Raw genomic sequence first — 15,213 nt, 5'->3', positions numbered from 1 at the left:
GATTCAAAAAGTAGATTCAGGATTGCCAGGGTTGGGAGACAGCTGAGGAAGGACTGCTAATGTGTACAGGATTTCTTCTGGGTAAACGAAAATGTTCTAAACTTAGGTAGTAAGAATGGTTGCAAAACTGAATTTATTAAAAAAAAAAACAAAACACAGAGGAATGCAGACTTTAAATAGGTAGATATAGGAATTATATCTTAATAGAGTAGACAAAAGAAAGGCTAACTAAAGGGCCTCTGCTTCTTTATGCAGATGTTTCTATTTCAAGTCTCATCGTCTCTTCATTAGAAGTACACCCCACATCTTTCAAACGATCATTTTGCTACTGCAAATTAAAATAAAATGAATAAAGGGACAAATTATGCCTCAATAAAGCTGTTATTTAAAAGAAGGGGAAGAAATACAAAGACTGTGACTTTGTCCACTATTATGGCAGATTATGAGCTGAAATGTTATTTTTCTGGGGACGCATCCACAGGGGACAGAGAAGGACCAAGGCTTAGCATCACCAAGGATCACCTCAGACTCCAAAGCCATTCCACAGTCTCACCACCTACCTGGCTCTTCCATGTGAACAATGATCCAGTTGAAGGCCACCTCGGCTCCCATGTTTCCAGTGAAGTACACAGCCTTCCGACACGCTTCCAGAGGGAAGCCCATCTCAGCCAGCTGCATCACTGACGACTCATCGATGTCGGAGGCTGCAGAGCACAGGGGGACATTCTCACATGAAAAGGTCATTTCTTCTTGCCTTAGTTGCTCTTCAACCCTTATCCACAGGCTACCCAATTAAAGTGCTGTTCTGTTGGGTGTTAAATAATGGCTTTGTTTCATCTTAAGCCACCTAAATCCTAAGCTATTTGAGGGAGGAAATGACATCATTACCTTCCATTCACACCTGGGGAAACTGAGGCTCAGAAATGGTAAGTAAATCATTCACACAGGCAAAAATGGCAAAGCCAAGGTTCCAACTCAGGGCTGAGCGGCTCCCACTCCTGAGCCTCAGGGGCTACCTAATCATCACGACACTGGTTTACATTTACTCCTTCCTCTACTCGCAAACAAAGAATGGTTCCCACCCAGGAAAGGCTGCACACGCGCGTGCGCACACACACATATACACACACACACACACACATACACACACACAGAGGAAGTGACACTGCTGAACTGTCACCGAAAAATAACTACTGAAACATTGTAAAAGGTACATACGGTCTATCAGTTGGTTCATCAGCCGATCTGGAAATTAAGGGAGAGGGTAGAAAATGAGACCAAATTCTGTCCAAGAGTTTTAGAAAAAGAAAAACCATCAATCCAGGGCATTCCCCAAATCCCTCACCCTGGGGACCCCACACAGACCACCACAGTCCGCATAACATAAAGTTATTATAGTAATGAGGGAAAATAACAGGTTTTAGGCATTTAGAACTGATAAAACATAAAGTTCTGATTAGCATCTTCATGAACTCAATTTTTCTCTCTGTATTCTAAGAAGAATTCTGTAAAACTACAAACCAAGGACTCCGTTATAAACATTGAAAAGCAGGGGAGCCTTGCTCATTAACCAGCCTGTGCTTCTCTGATGCTCCTACATCTACCTTCTTACGCCTCTGAGGAACCACCTATCCACATGACCCAGATTGCCTCCTGTGCAGTTCCCTTCTCAGCCATCTCTACAATTCAGCATGTGACTTTGGATTAGAGAACAATTTAACAGAGTCCTATCTTGAATCCTATCTCGCTCCTTCTGGATTCCTCTCTTCTGCAGGACTGAACATCAGCAATAACCTTCACTGCTCACCTGATGGGAAACCTTTGGCAGAAGGGCCCACAGGGCTCTATCATTATTAGCTAATTTACCTAATGAACTCATTAGGAAGACAAATGGTAAACAGGTGAGCAAACAAAGCCAGAATGAAACTGATGCAATCAGAATAACAGCTAATAATTAATCCAAGAATTTTCTGACACTGTTTTTACCCATGAAGGTAAAGCAACTATTTTTGGCTTGTACTTTTCCTTTAAAGAGTTACGTATTCTAGCTGGGTGCGGTGGCACATGCCTGTAATCCCAGTGGCTCAGGAGGCTGAAGCGGGAGAATCCCAAGTTCAAAGTCAGCCTCAGCAACTTAGCAAGGCCCTAAGCAACTGAGTGAGACTCTATCTCAAAATTTTAAAATAAAAAAGGGCTGGGATGTGGCTCAGTGGTTAAGTGCCCCTTGGTTCAATCCTGGTACCAAAAAAAAAAAAAGTATTCTGAGGGCTGGGGGCAGCTCACTGGCCTGCCTAACATGTGTCATGCCCTGGGTTCCACCCCCAGCACTGCAAAGAAATTCAAACCACTCCCTTGCTAAGAAGCAGTGACAAAGTTGGAGAGCTGAAATAGGATCCAGACTTTTCAAACCAACACACCCTGTTGAATGGCCCCTTTGGGTTGTCTAAAGACACTGACAAGACTAACACAGCTCCCCTGGACTATGAACCACTGAAGACACCTGTTTTCCACAGGCAGGAAACAACTCCTTTTCCCATTTCAGAGAAGGAGAGGGAGAATGGAAGGGAGGAAGCCCAAACCAGAAGCAATACAACCTAAAAACTCTCCTCCTTAACTACTCTCAATGGGTTTGTGCCCTTGTGATGTGTATTTCAAGTTTAAAGTTGCAGCCACCCCTCAATTCTGTGTTATCTGTGGTGGGCCACATCACAGGAAGGCAGCCAAGGGACGCCCGAAGGAGTGGGGGAAGAAAGTGATGGTCCATGGAGGAGGGTGGCGGTGTAGCACAGGCTCCTGGAGGCCGGAGTACCTTTTGAGTCATCGGGGATGACTATGGGAGGGCTGATGTCCGGAAGTTCCTCCTCTCCTGGCTGTAACCCCCTGGCTCGGAGATGGCTGATGTCAAGTAGGTCTGGCATGTCAATAGAAACGTCTGCAAAAATGAGAGAGGTTATACTCACAGGAGTGTCCAAATATCCATAATCACCTAATTATAAAACCAGGACTACAGAATCTACCTGCACGTGTCTAGGCAGAGCTGAGGGAGCTGTCAGCACAGAGATCACCACACCAGCAGATTCATCAAGACTAATGAGAGGTTAACGGAGAAGGGTGGCAGGATTTCACACTAAGCAAGGACAAATCTGTTGAGCCAGAGGTCATAGACTGGCAGCTCACAGATCAGTCCTCGCCCAAACACATTTTATTTATTTATTTTAAATGATGGCAACATATTCCAATTTTTAAATCTTAAAAGTGCATTTAAATTTTCAGATTTCCAGCTTATTTTGAAAAACGTGAAGCTGTAGCATGTTCTCATACAGTAACAACTATCTGGAGCTGACCTTCAGCTTCTACACAGACACTGATACTCTGACACAGACCCCACTTTTCCCTATTGCCCCTACAACCCAGAGCATTATGGGTATTATTTATATATTTATAATTATATAAATATAATTATTATTATATTTATGCTATTCTGATTCTTATGGTAGAGAGATGATTTTCTGATCTATGTCTTTATCCAAAGCAGGAATACCCAAGCAAGGCCAAGGTCATGGCTATGTATTTCTTATCCCAGCCTACTTCTTTCATTTAGTTTGCTAGACATTTGAGTTTGCAATTCTGGTTGACACCTTTTCTCAGATCATGATAGATCCTGTAATCATTCTAAGGTAATAAATAACGAAGTTTTAAAGAAATTAATTGAATCTCAAGTGTATGAGTCCTGGTGACACATTTTTCTTTAAAAACTTCTTGATTCAGTTATTATTGTGTTGACTTACTCACATACAAAATTTATCATACCATGTCAAGATTCAGCATTGCACATATTCAAATAAAATAACAATGAAAAATGAATTCAAATGCTGGGGCAGGATGTCTTATGGGCAAGCAAACAGAACCTGAAAATTTTTGTCCCCCAAACCATTTATGATACTGGGAATACAAATCCCACTATAAAACAACTCAAAGAACAAAGTCAAGTTTTTTTTTAAATTTCTTTTTTAATTTCAGGAGGCAGTAAAACTGAACAAAAATCTGACCAGCAAAATTGATACAATTTTTCCTCATGAGGAAAATTCAGGTTTAGCAGAACACAATGGTGGCTGCCTATAATCCTAGCAACTCGGGAAGCTAAGGCAGGAAGATCAAAAGTTCGAGGTCAGTCTCAGCAACTTAGCAAGGCCCAAAGCAACTCAAGGAGACCATGGCTGAAAATAAAAAATAAAAAGATAAAAAGGGCTGGGGATACAGGTCAGTGGTAAAGAGCCTCTGGGTTCAATCCCCAGTACCAAAAATAAAATCAGGTTTAGCTTTAGGACTCACTGAAATTCATTAAATCAAAAAAGTCTGATTCAAATTTTTGTTCCTTCTAGAAATTCCAAGGATAAGGAAAAATAAAACTGTTTCCAAAGCAGGTCAAAGCCTTTAGAACAAGTCAGTCTCTTAGGTGCTTAAAGGCTCTCTCAGGGTCCAGCGGAGAAGCTGGGTGATTCACATCTGCCCTCAGCCCCACTCCACTCAGAAAACTATCCCAGCAGCCAAAGCAAGGGCCCCTGCTCTTCGCCAGCACTCCCAGAACAACTTCCCTTGGCAAACAATGGCTGTGCATCTGAGAGTACCTGGGAATCTCTCCAGTGGATTTGACATTCTTTGACCTACGCCCTCAGGTGAGTGCTTGGTTAGCCATAAGACTTGCACTGTTTTATTTTCTTTTGTTTCCATAAGTGTTCAAAAACATAGAAATTATATGACTGGCAGTCATAAGACTTGCACTGTTTTATTTTCTTTTGTTTCCATAAGTGTTCAAAAACATAGAAATTATATGACTGGCAGTCATAGGTATCTGCTTGAGAAACTACAGAGTTTTGGTAAAACTAAACATCATTTCCACAGCGCTGAGGACAGCCTAACAGCCTTCATATTCAATCCTGATGGTAGAGAAAAAAAGTTGAATGCATTGTCTAGAAAATTAAACTCTACCAATGGTCAAGAGTCTTTAAAATTAGCAAGAAGAAAGCCCAGTGAGGCCTCCCATTTTTGACAGGTTTTTGTTTTTTTTTTTGGGTGCTGGGCATTTTTGACTGCTTAATGCAACCATTTCTATTAGATTATTAAGGAGTTTCGTATGATTTAAGGGAACATCATTAGCTACATCTGACTGCCTCAGAAGCAGAGGAGGGATGCTAGGAGGAAGGTATATCTCCAACTAATTGCTACTCAAAGTGTGGCCTTTGGGTCAGCAGTACTTGGGGGCTTGTTAGAAGGACAATCTCAGGCCACCCCAGACCTGCAGAAGCAGCATCCACATTTTCCTAACATCCAGGTAATTTGGCCCAGGAACATTTGGGAAGTACTATAAGACATGAGGGTCCTGCTTTCACTCTCAGAATCAGGTCATTTCCTAACCCATGACTAGAGGGGTGTGGATTGGCATGTGGTCATTTTTATTGTTAGTGCCCATCACATATTCCAATGGGAAATGTGGGAATAATGGAAAAAAGAATGTAATGGAACCATTTGTGGAGTCAATTACATGGGCTCTGTCACAGGCCATGTGTTTTAAATGGCAAAGTTGAGGTTTTAAGCAACAGCATGCAAAAGATACATACCAAATTTTTTGGGAACCCAGTCAAGACCAAAAGTGAACTTCTTTATCTGCACTACCAAGTATTCAGGGAACGAGGCAAAGCGGGACGTTCTGGGAAACACAAGGGGATTACATCAATCAAATGAAGTTAAAAAAAAAAAACGGTGAATACAGTTCATGAAGCAAAATAAACTCCCTCTGAGGCACACCTGACAATGCCTGTGTTCAGCCTGAGCACACAAACATGCTAACACAGTCATAAAAGGGCACACACACTCACTCCTGCTCACTCATCCTGGCCTCTCCCCAGGAAGAAAATGCTTAATGTGGAAGAATGTTGTCCCCTGAGAGTGATTTGTGCCCACCTCAAAATAACTACTTTCACTCTGTTGCAACATATTTGCAACCATTTGTTTTTCTAAATTCCTTGCTGGAATCTAGCAACTGTTTGTAGGTGTTCACAGGCATTCATGCTAGCATTGTGTGTCTATAAAGCTCCCCAAATGATCCTGAAACACCCATCTCTCCTTTCCCACCAAGAATCACTCCTTACCACACAAAACTGGCATATGAACAGCTTAGTGGAACTTTGGTTGACTATTGGAAATTCCAGGGCCTCATTAAAAAGTATCACACCTAAATCCGTGGTCACATTGATCCTAAGGGTAGCTACGTTATAGTGCAATTATCTAAACTATCTAAATCTGAGACTTAAAATTTAAAATTAATACATGTGTGCATATCTTGTGTTCCCTTTAGACTTTCAGAAAGGTCAAATTACCCGGGCTTTGGTTTGACAATTTTATGCACATTATTCAATTTGTACACCAAATTTATGGTTAATGTCAAGACTAATTCACTCCACATTTATTATCTTATTTTTAACAACCACCTCCATCTTATAGTCAAGGTGGTAGACATGTGTAATAAAAAAAAAAGAGTAGTAGACAAGTATTACAAGTAGTTTTTAAAATAAAAGATTCTAGAACTCTCTCACCAAGATCCCACTTTTCAAATCTGAGCCCTGGGCCTTCTATTTGGAATGCACCAACCCATAATTCACAAAGCAAATGCAATGCTTCCCCCTAGTGTAGAAGAGAAGCAATAGCACAGGGTAGAGCGCTACAAAGAGTGGAAAGATGTGGATTTTGGTTTTGGCTATGTGCCTCAATGTACTCCAAATCTCATCAAATCATTGACCCTCCTGAGGATCTGTTTATACATCTTAAAATATGGATTTGCTAATAAAACCTACCTGCTATGGCTGTGTAATATTCATGAAATAGTGTAAAACCACTTGGCACAATAGGAAGTATATGTACCTAAGAAACTGGCATAAATTTAGTCAATGCCTGAGGTCTTGGACACTGAATCAGTGTATTACTGACGTTTATTTTACCCAAGACAAGTTATGTAAGCCTCTCTGTATCTCAAATTCTCCATCACAAGGATGGTAGGCGACCATAGGCAATAACATAAGGGAGCCGTTCAGAAAACAGGAGCTCTGTCATGCTAAGGACATCCTGGCTCTTTCCAGAAATTTATATTATCTCTAATTAGGTTTTTCCAATCTTCTGAGAAGCAGTAATAAACATCACTCTTATTCATGTAGCTGAGTCCTCAATTTCACCAAAATCCAACAAACTCCATCTGGTATTACATTTTCAACTAATGCAAAGATGTTACTTTTCTGACCTTCTCTTCTTACATTAAAATCTGGAAAATACATAACACTGAATTCCACCAAAAGTTATCACTATATCAGTGATTTAAAAATATGATCCAGGAGCCCTGAGGCTCTTGCCATGGCTCTGTGGTCAGCATCCGGGTGAGGTTTCAGCTGCCAAATCCATGTTGGTGGTAGACGATGTGAGGCTGGGGAGGGCCTGGAAGGTCATGTGACACATCACCTAAAAGGGTGGGAGAGTAGGCCAGATGTCTCCTCCCTGGATTTGCCCTAAACATTCTTTATTCATCTCCAAAACCTCAACAGGGGGTCCAGTTGACTCACACATGTAGCAACTGCTCCACATAGACCTGTTCAATTCATCTCAAAAGTAACAGTATTTTGCATTCATTAGTCACAGTTCAGGGTCATCAAATTTGTTAAACATAACAAAGTCATGAATTATCCTTGGAATATTTTTTTGTTCCCAAAAATCAATTCCTGGAATTAAAATTTTTCTTGAAAGCCATGCATTTTTAAGAAAGGCTATCAGGATATAAATCATTCACACAGGTCTAAATGGACATATACTTTACTTTGAAAAGTCCATTATGGAATTGAATGAGTTAAAACACATAAAGTACTTAAAATAGGTCCTGAGAACACTATTGACAACCTAGTTTAAATAGTTATTTAAACTATACCTAGTGTTCACTAATTACAATTAAGGTAAAAATACTATGAAGACTTTTTATTAAGAAAAAAATACAAGCTATCCCTCTCCCTGAAATGATTGTATATTATATTGAAAATCTGGCAACTAAAACACACAAACACACACACACACACACACACACACACACACACACACAATTCTATCCTTTTTACCAAGTACATTGAAATATGATAATCAACCACACTCATATAATCCAAGCACTACCCAAAAAAGAGGAAAGATAAAGATTAATAACATTGGCATCCTGCAGTCCCTCTGTGCCAGGTACTGTGCACAGCACTTCTAATGGCTTAGCTGGCTTAATCCTCACCTCAACTATGGGAAAAAAAAAAAGGTACCTATATTATCCCATATTATTCACAGATGAGGAACCCAGGGCCTGGAGGTGAGGTCACGTTGCAAGTCCTAGACTAGGGATTCAAAGGCCACGCCACTGACCTAGAGTGTGCACTCCAGAGCCCACACCAGGCTCTTCTCTGCATGAGTGATAAAGGATAAGTGGAAATCTCTCCCTCCCAACCCTTTGAGGGCAGGTCTTGTTCCTCTCACTGTCTAGAATACACTAGGGAACCAATAATATTTGCTGGGTGAATGAACTTTACAGAATCTAATATTCTTCCCTGACACAGTCAGTTCAAGATCACATAAGGAAAGATCATGTCTGGTCCACAGTAACCTACAAGATCCACCAAGCCCTTCAAGACATCGTTTGCCTCTTTCTGGCCTTTTGGGTTCTGGGTCGAATGAAAGAAACATTCAAGTTCATTCAATTTAACAATGTATAGGCTAATACATTGTTAATTTGAATGAAAAAACATTCAAATTAACAATGTATAGGCTAAGTCAGAGCCTGCCCTGCTGGAATTAGAGAAACAAAACTAAGAATGTTTAGAGTCCACTAACTGATTTTCCCAAAAGTAGTATTTAAAACATGACAAAGCATAGGAATAGAAAAACTATATAAGCATGGTAAGGAATATGGGAGTTTTTACATAGCACAACAATTAAGAGCTTAATCCCTAAACTCAGACATGAATGAATCCCAAGTCTGCCCTTTGCTGGCTAATTACTTCTTTTATTTCCTCATCTGTAAAATGAGGGAGAAATGGTACCCACCTCCCATCACAAAGAGGGCTAAATGTGATAACTGATGAGAACTGTCTGACTCGTGCTCTGGCAATCAATATGCAATAAATGATCACTGTTTTATTACTTTTAACGTTTTTTTTCTTTCCCTTGAGGACCATTTTTTCAGTTACTAACAATCATCATAAACACAGTACTGATTCTTTTCATGTATATAAACAACCCACAGAGGGGCACATGTGTATGCCGAGAAATGGCCACCTTGAAGCACTATAGAAACTCCTCAAGGATTCTAAATGTTAGCACTGCCCACAGCTGAATATTGTTGTAGCATTTGATGGAGAAATTTCTCCATTACGGATGGGAGAAGAACAGTGGGCAGCGGTTTTGCCCAAAACACAAGACAAGCCAGGACGTGCACACAGAAGAATCCGGATCTCCTGAACACCAGCCCAGGGCTCAGAGAGTCTGTCTATCTGTGGAAAGCTAATGCCTCCCAGCTCCATTTTAAAGATGGGCCTTTTCCAAGTGTTGAGAAGGCTTCTTCCTGGCAGGACACACGCAGGGAAGGGCAGGCCTGGACAGTGTGCCACACCCAGCACTCTAAGACACCAGGTCACTGTTCTGAAGAGCCGAGTGGAGTGGCCAGTGACCAGGAAAAGGAAGAACACTTCCACTCTGCAGATCACACCTGACCTGGGGGCCTTCTAGGCTTCCAGATCTGTGATCCCTTTCTACCTCCCATACAGAATCACTACGAAAGCACAAAGAAAAAAGAACAAATATTCAAAGAATCTTCAGTCCACAGTCAATGACTAAAGAAACTTTTCCATCACGAATTTGGTGCAAGGATTTCTCACTGACCAAAGGTGTCTCCAAGTTGTAGAGAGGTATATCTCTCATACTTAACATGCCAGTTCACCAGTTGTCTTCTTCAAGGTCACAAATGCACACACATGCACACACACAACACAACACATAACACAAATATCTCCCCAAACACACACACCACAACCAGGGAATCCTCTGTTGAAAACTTAACCCAGGATGGACAGCTAACAACTAAATGAACTATTAATAGTCCTCATTTGAATATGGAATTTTTAAAAATTTTATCTTAAGAAAATATGACTTTTTTTTCTATTTTGAAATCAACTGTTTTCCTTTCTCATTTTTAACATGTAAAGTGTCTAATCTGAAATAAAGCAGAATCCCAAGAGATGGGTTCTGCAGAGTATAACTGATTTCAGGCTTGAGACTGTTCCTTGAGCTGTAGTAAAAACAGTCAGCAAAAGCTCTCCATCCTTCACTCAGCTTTACACCAACTGAGAGTTCAAATTTAGCCTCAGAAGGCTTTTAAAAGTAGCAAAACCCCCAGAGCCAAACTTGCAGACCTCCCCTCGTTTCATATCACTATAACTCTTTCTGCAATTAAGTAAGTGCACCAATAGGTAGTATGTTAGCAAGACCCAACTATATCAGATCAATTAAGGTGCCACGTACAGAAAAAACAAATCACATGGACCTGACAGTCAGTCTCACAATGTGAACACAGGACACCTATCGATCGTGTCCTAAGCAGCACTGTGAAAATGCTCAGAAGCCCTTATCCCCACTTTGAGATGCCCTGAGACTTCTAGTCTTCAAATGGGAACACAATCAACCAAGTTCAAAGCCAAATCTTCATTATAAAATTAAAATTTCACTGAGGTGAAATATTGAAGCCTGCCATAAATAGTTTTATAATTTCTTCATTAATCATTATTCTTGCCATTTGAGGATGAGGATGTTTCTTGACTATAAGCTCTTAACACCGACAAAAGTACAGAAAAGAAAAAAAGAAAGAAAGGCAAAGTCCTAATAAAGAACAAACCACAATATTGCACTTTTAAAAAAAAAGGTATTCCTTCCTAGTATATAATACAAAGTATAAGCCTGTCTTAATGGACAGGTCTGATGTAAGTAAACTCCTTGACCATCAGAGTGTATGAATCATAATCCTAGTCAACCACACAGGAACAAGCATGCAGACTCCTGGAATACCCCGGCCCCTCTCCCTTACCCCTGTTCCCACCTCTCAAGGCCCCTCCTTGTCCCCCTACCACACACACTCACTTCACACCCGCAGACTTTGCTTGTAGGGCACTGCTCCAAAAATCGTCAACATTGTCTGGTTCAGAAAAGGCCTGAAGGCAGGCACTGAAGGGTATCTTGGCTCGCACTAGCTCAGGAAGGGGTCTTCTGTTTGCTTCTGCTTCCCTTCTTGTTAATTCATAGGCGATCAGTTCATCTGAATAAAAGAACAAATGAATGACCTTGCAATTCTTTTCGTCTTCTTGAAATGAAAACACCCTTTTTGGACAATCTTCCCCGAAGGCTTCTTGGGTTGGGTCAGGGTCTCCCTTATTGCCTTTCTCAGATTCAGATAAGCCTAATGTTCTCTGGGATGTCTTTGGAGTAACACTGACAGGCTGCAACCAATAATTCATTTTTATTTTTTTCTTCCCCTTTGAAACTGACAGGAGCAAACTAGGAGCTTTGTTCAGATCATGCACATGACATAAAGGATGCATGAACCTGTATTCCACTTGCCCAGAGGTCAAGTCTTGAATTGCCCAAATGCCACCCTCCAAACACAGACCTTCACACCAGAGAACTCTGTGGCCGAAAGAGATCCAAGGTCTCATTTCTTCCCAGGCCCCTCACTCCCTTGATGAAGAAACTGAGGCCCAAGTTCAAAACCAGTCAATCACTGACAAAGGCAGACATAAACCCTGATCAGCACCCCTCTACTACTCCACAGATGAGGCCAGAAAGGGATGTTAAATGGTGTCCAGTGATCAAATTTTGAAAATGATCAAACACAAAAAGTCATGGAAAAATTCCTGTGAACTTTATAAACTGTACTTAAATAAAAAGACCACAGGAGGGGTTAAAAATATTTTTAAAAATTTTAAATTAAAAAAAAAAAAAACAGATAAAAGTAAAAAGAACTACCACTGAGCTCCTGACAGTCACCAGACCCCGTGTTTTCTGATTTGGTTCCACCAGCAACCATGGTTGGTCATAAGTTCCAGGGTGGTGCAGGGCCAAGGGGGAGGATGAATATGAGTTTTGCGGTTTTCCACCATCACATAGTCTGTGACGATCACCATGGCCAGGATGGCTACCTGTCGAGGCTTCCAGCACCTCAGATGTCAGAGTAGCCCACCTGCCCACCTGGAAGCCTCTCTGCATGATTCCTGCTTAAGTGATCAAATTCCAAGGGAAAAAGAAGTGAGTACACCAAAAACCTAAGACTCAGCAGATCTGCCCCTGCAGTCACAACTTCACAGATATTTTGAATGGCTTTTCTACTCAATTATCTTTTGTTACCCAACAACAACAAAAATTCATTCCTGATATATCAGTTTTTAAGCACATTTATACACACAAGTCTTTTCCTGAATGGCCTTTAAAATTCATTTCCCTAGTCCACAATTAGTTTATGATGCACTTATATCTAGGATGTGAACATTAAGTGTTCCTAGTGACCAATTTCCTGGAACAAAATTGTAAATATCCTTTCTAGAAAAGATAGTTACCACCCATAAATAATAAATGGTGAGTTAGAGACCACAGGACTGTGAAAGTGGTTAAAATCAAAATGGAGTCACTTTTGTCAAACCCTAACAACAAAAGTAAATAAGTACACAAAGCAGGGAAGTTTTGAAGGAAGGGATGTCATGCTTATATGCCTGATAACAAGAACTGTCACAAAAGACGGTCTGAACCACAACCTCACACAAAGGCCACCACAATGTTGCACAGAAATACTTCTGTAAGGATGCTGGCCCAGAACTGTTCATCCTTGGACTTGGAGCCACCCTTATAACTGATCTCCGAACCAAGGATTATTATACCAAAACAACTTTATTATTCTCCTTATTTCACCCCTCAAAACTCCCTTATTTCAACCTCTTTGAATACCTACAGAGTTTCTATAGCATGCACATTCCCTTTGCAGTGCTCGGCCCAAATAAACCCAGTCATCTTTGGGGAATCTCTGTTATTTAGGCTGATGGAACTGAGCCGGACACACAAGTCAGTAACCCTGAGGTGGGCAAGAGAGATCAATTAACCCTAATTCTTAAAAGGAAACAAATCACACATCCCTTATTTCTCTACCTTGCATAATGGAAAAGAGCTTAAAAACTGGTCAAAAGCTGTATGAGCTTATAGAAGATAGAAATCCATTTCATCTGAAAATCATTATGATCATCACTTTCCAACTATAATAAGTTGACCCCAACACACACACACATAGGCAAAGAGGAAGAGGTCACCCACGGAGGTGCTGAACTTCACAAAAATGACCAGTTTCCCAGAAATAAGCAATCCAGTAGTCATCTACCTCTGTCTGCTGTGAGATATTAATTCTAATACCATTCACCTATTCTGCCTGGGAAGAACTAATCAGACTGACAGAAAGAGAAGGAACCATCCCCAGAACCCCACAAGGCTAAAGTATCCCCTAACTCCTTCTCCCTTCCCAGGTCTCTAGACCTTCTAATGGGACTTGCTCCTACAAAGTTCCCAGCCACAATTTACATCCCATGAGAGGCACCATAAACAGCACCAGATACAAAAGCTGACTTATTTCAAGAGACCTCTACTTTGGTGCAAAGACACCAAAAAATGCAGTCCTGATCATTTCCCTCAGACCTCAAAGCACAACCTATGAGGGTTGATGCCAAAGAACCTTCTACATCCATCATTACAAGTAATTTCCCCCAAAGTTACACTGACTCCCATCCAACCAGTTGGCCAAAGTCATAGGCATTAAAGTAGCTTCTACCCAGAACGCCTCCATAAAACCTGTGATGTATTCGAAAATCCCAGGGGAACTAAGGAAAAGGTGACAAGAGATGTGCAGGTCTCAGCGCTGTCTGCTCCTGAGTGCCTGCTACGTGTTCTGGTGCAGGGTTTTCCCACACAAAGCCACCCGGGGCTGGTTTCCCACCCTGGAACCATTACCCTTGTTGGTTGCTGCCTCCATAGCCACTGGCAACTGCATCAGGTAATCCACCCTCTCCGTGTAGCGGACTTTCCGGGTCTGACAGCACTGAATACGCTCTTCCACCAAAAACCGAAAAACATCACTTGGGTTTTCTGAGCCGATGCGGTTCCTCTGAAGGATGGATTACAAATCGAGTTAGTAAATTTAGGAATGTTTAACAGTCATGAATAACAATTAGCATAATATTGACTACCAACCCACTGTGAAGCTCTGGCTTCTACTAAATATTTTTCCTCTGGTCATGACAGTTCACCAGAGTACTTAAAAAGAACACATTGGAATTTATCTAACATCCAAAAATGGGGAATTGGTTAAATAAATTCTAGTTCATCTGTGAAGTGATTTTATGCAGCCATTAAAAATCATGGCGGACCTGCTGCGCACGATGGTGAACACCTGTGATCCTTGGGACTTGGAAGGCTGGACCTTGGAAGGCAGTTTGAAGCCAAGCCTCAGCAACTTAGTGAGATCCTGTCTCAAAATTTTTTTTAAAAGTGGGGTGCGGAGATAGGGAGGTAACTCAGTGGTAGAACACTCCTGGCTCAACCCCCAAGTACCAAAAAATAATAATAAATGGCAGAAGGACTGACATGAATGGAATCAGAAGAAAGAGAGAGTAGGACCCAAATGAAAGAGAAGAGGGAAAATAAAGGATTGTCCTGGAAAAATTAAAGCATGTATGATGTGACTGTACAGATGCATTTTGTGATCAAAAAATGAGAAGAAAAAAAAAAAAAAAAACAGATTGTTGTATTTTAGGGGGAGAAAAAGGCCTTACTTAGAATTTTCAGTAGCTTTTAAAAACCAGAGTGTTCAATGTGACTTTGCTGAAAGCAGTGTGATCTCTTAGCTGTGGCAGGAGGACACCAAGTACCACGTGGGAATCTCAGGGGGCTTTGTCCAAAAACAATGGCCAACAAAATAACTGATAAACGCTCCTCTAACACGCACAGATTAAAAGAAGCACTGGCATCTACCAGACTCTGGAACCCAGGGCTTGAGGAATGGTCACATCAAGTACCCAAGGCCAGAGAGTTGCAAGGGTCATAGTAAGACAGAGACAGAGGTAA

At 41.1% G+C, this 15,213-nt stretch overlaps 1 protein-coding gene across 3 annotated transcripts in view; it reads right to left on the bottom strand.

Annotated features, from left to right (window-relative positions):
- The window catches only part of Usp13 (ubiquitin specific peptidase 13), a 104,811-nt gene that overhangs the window by 19,971 nt on the left and 69,627 nt on the right, over positions 1 to 15,213 (bottom strand). For all 3 annotated transcript variants that reach the window (XM_047564019.1, XM_047564020.1, XM_047564021.1), the window contains 6 exons: positions 14,101 to 14,254; positions 11,200 to 11,374; positions 5,619 to 5,707; positions 2,810 to 2,932; positions 1,219 to 1,245; positions 561 to 704 (listed from right to left, as the gene is read on the bottom strand). In XM_047564019.1, the coding sequence (XP_047419975.1) occupies positions 561 to 704; positions 1,219 to 1,245; positions 2,810 to 2,932; positions 5,619 to 5,707; positions 11,200 to 11,374; positions 14,101 to 14,254 (712 nt within the window). The remainder of the gene's footprint in view (positions 1 to 560; positions 705 to 1,218; positions 1,246 to 2,809; positions 2,933 to 5,618; positions 5,708 to 11,199; positions 11,375 to 14,100; positions 14,255 to 15,213) is intronic.

Source organism: Sciurus carolinensis, chromosome 9 (assembly GCF_902686445.1).
Source record: "Sciurus carolinensis chromosome 9, mSciCar1.2, whole genome shotgun sequence".
Lineage (NCBI taxonomy): Eukaryota > Metazoa > Chordata > Mammalia > Rodentia > Sciuridae > Sciurus > Sciurus carolinensis.
This window is presented reverse-complemented; position numbering and strand designations above follow the sequence as displayed.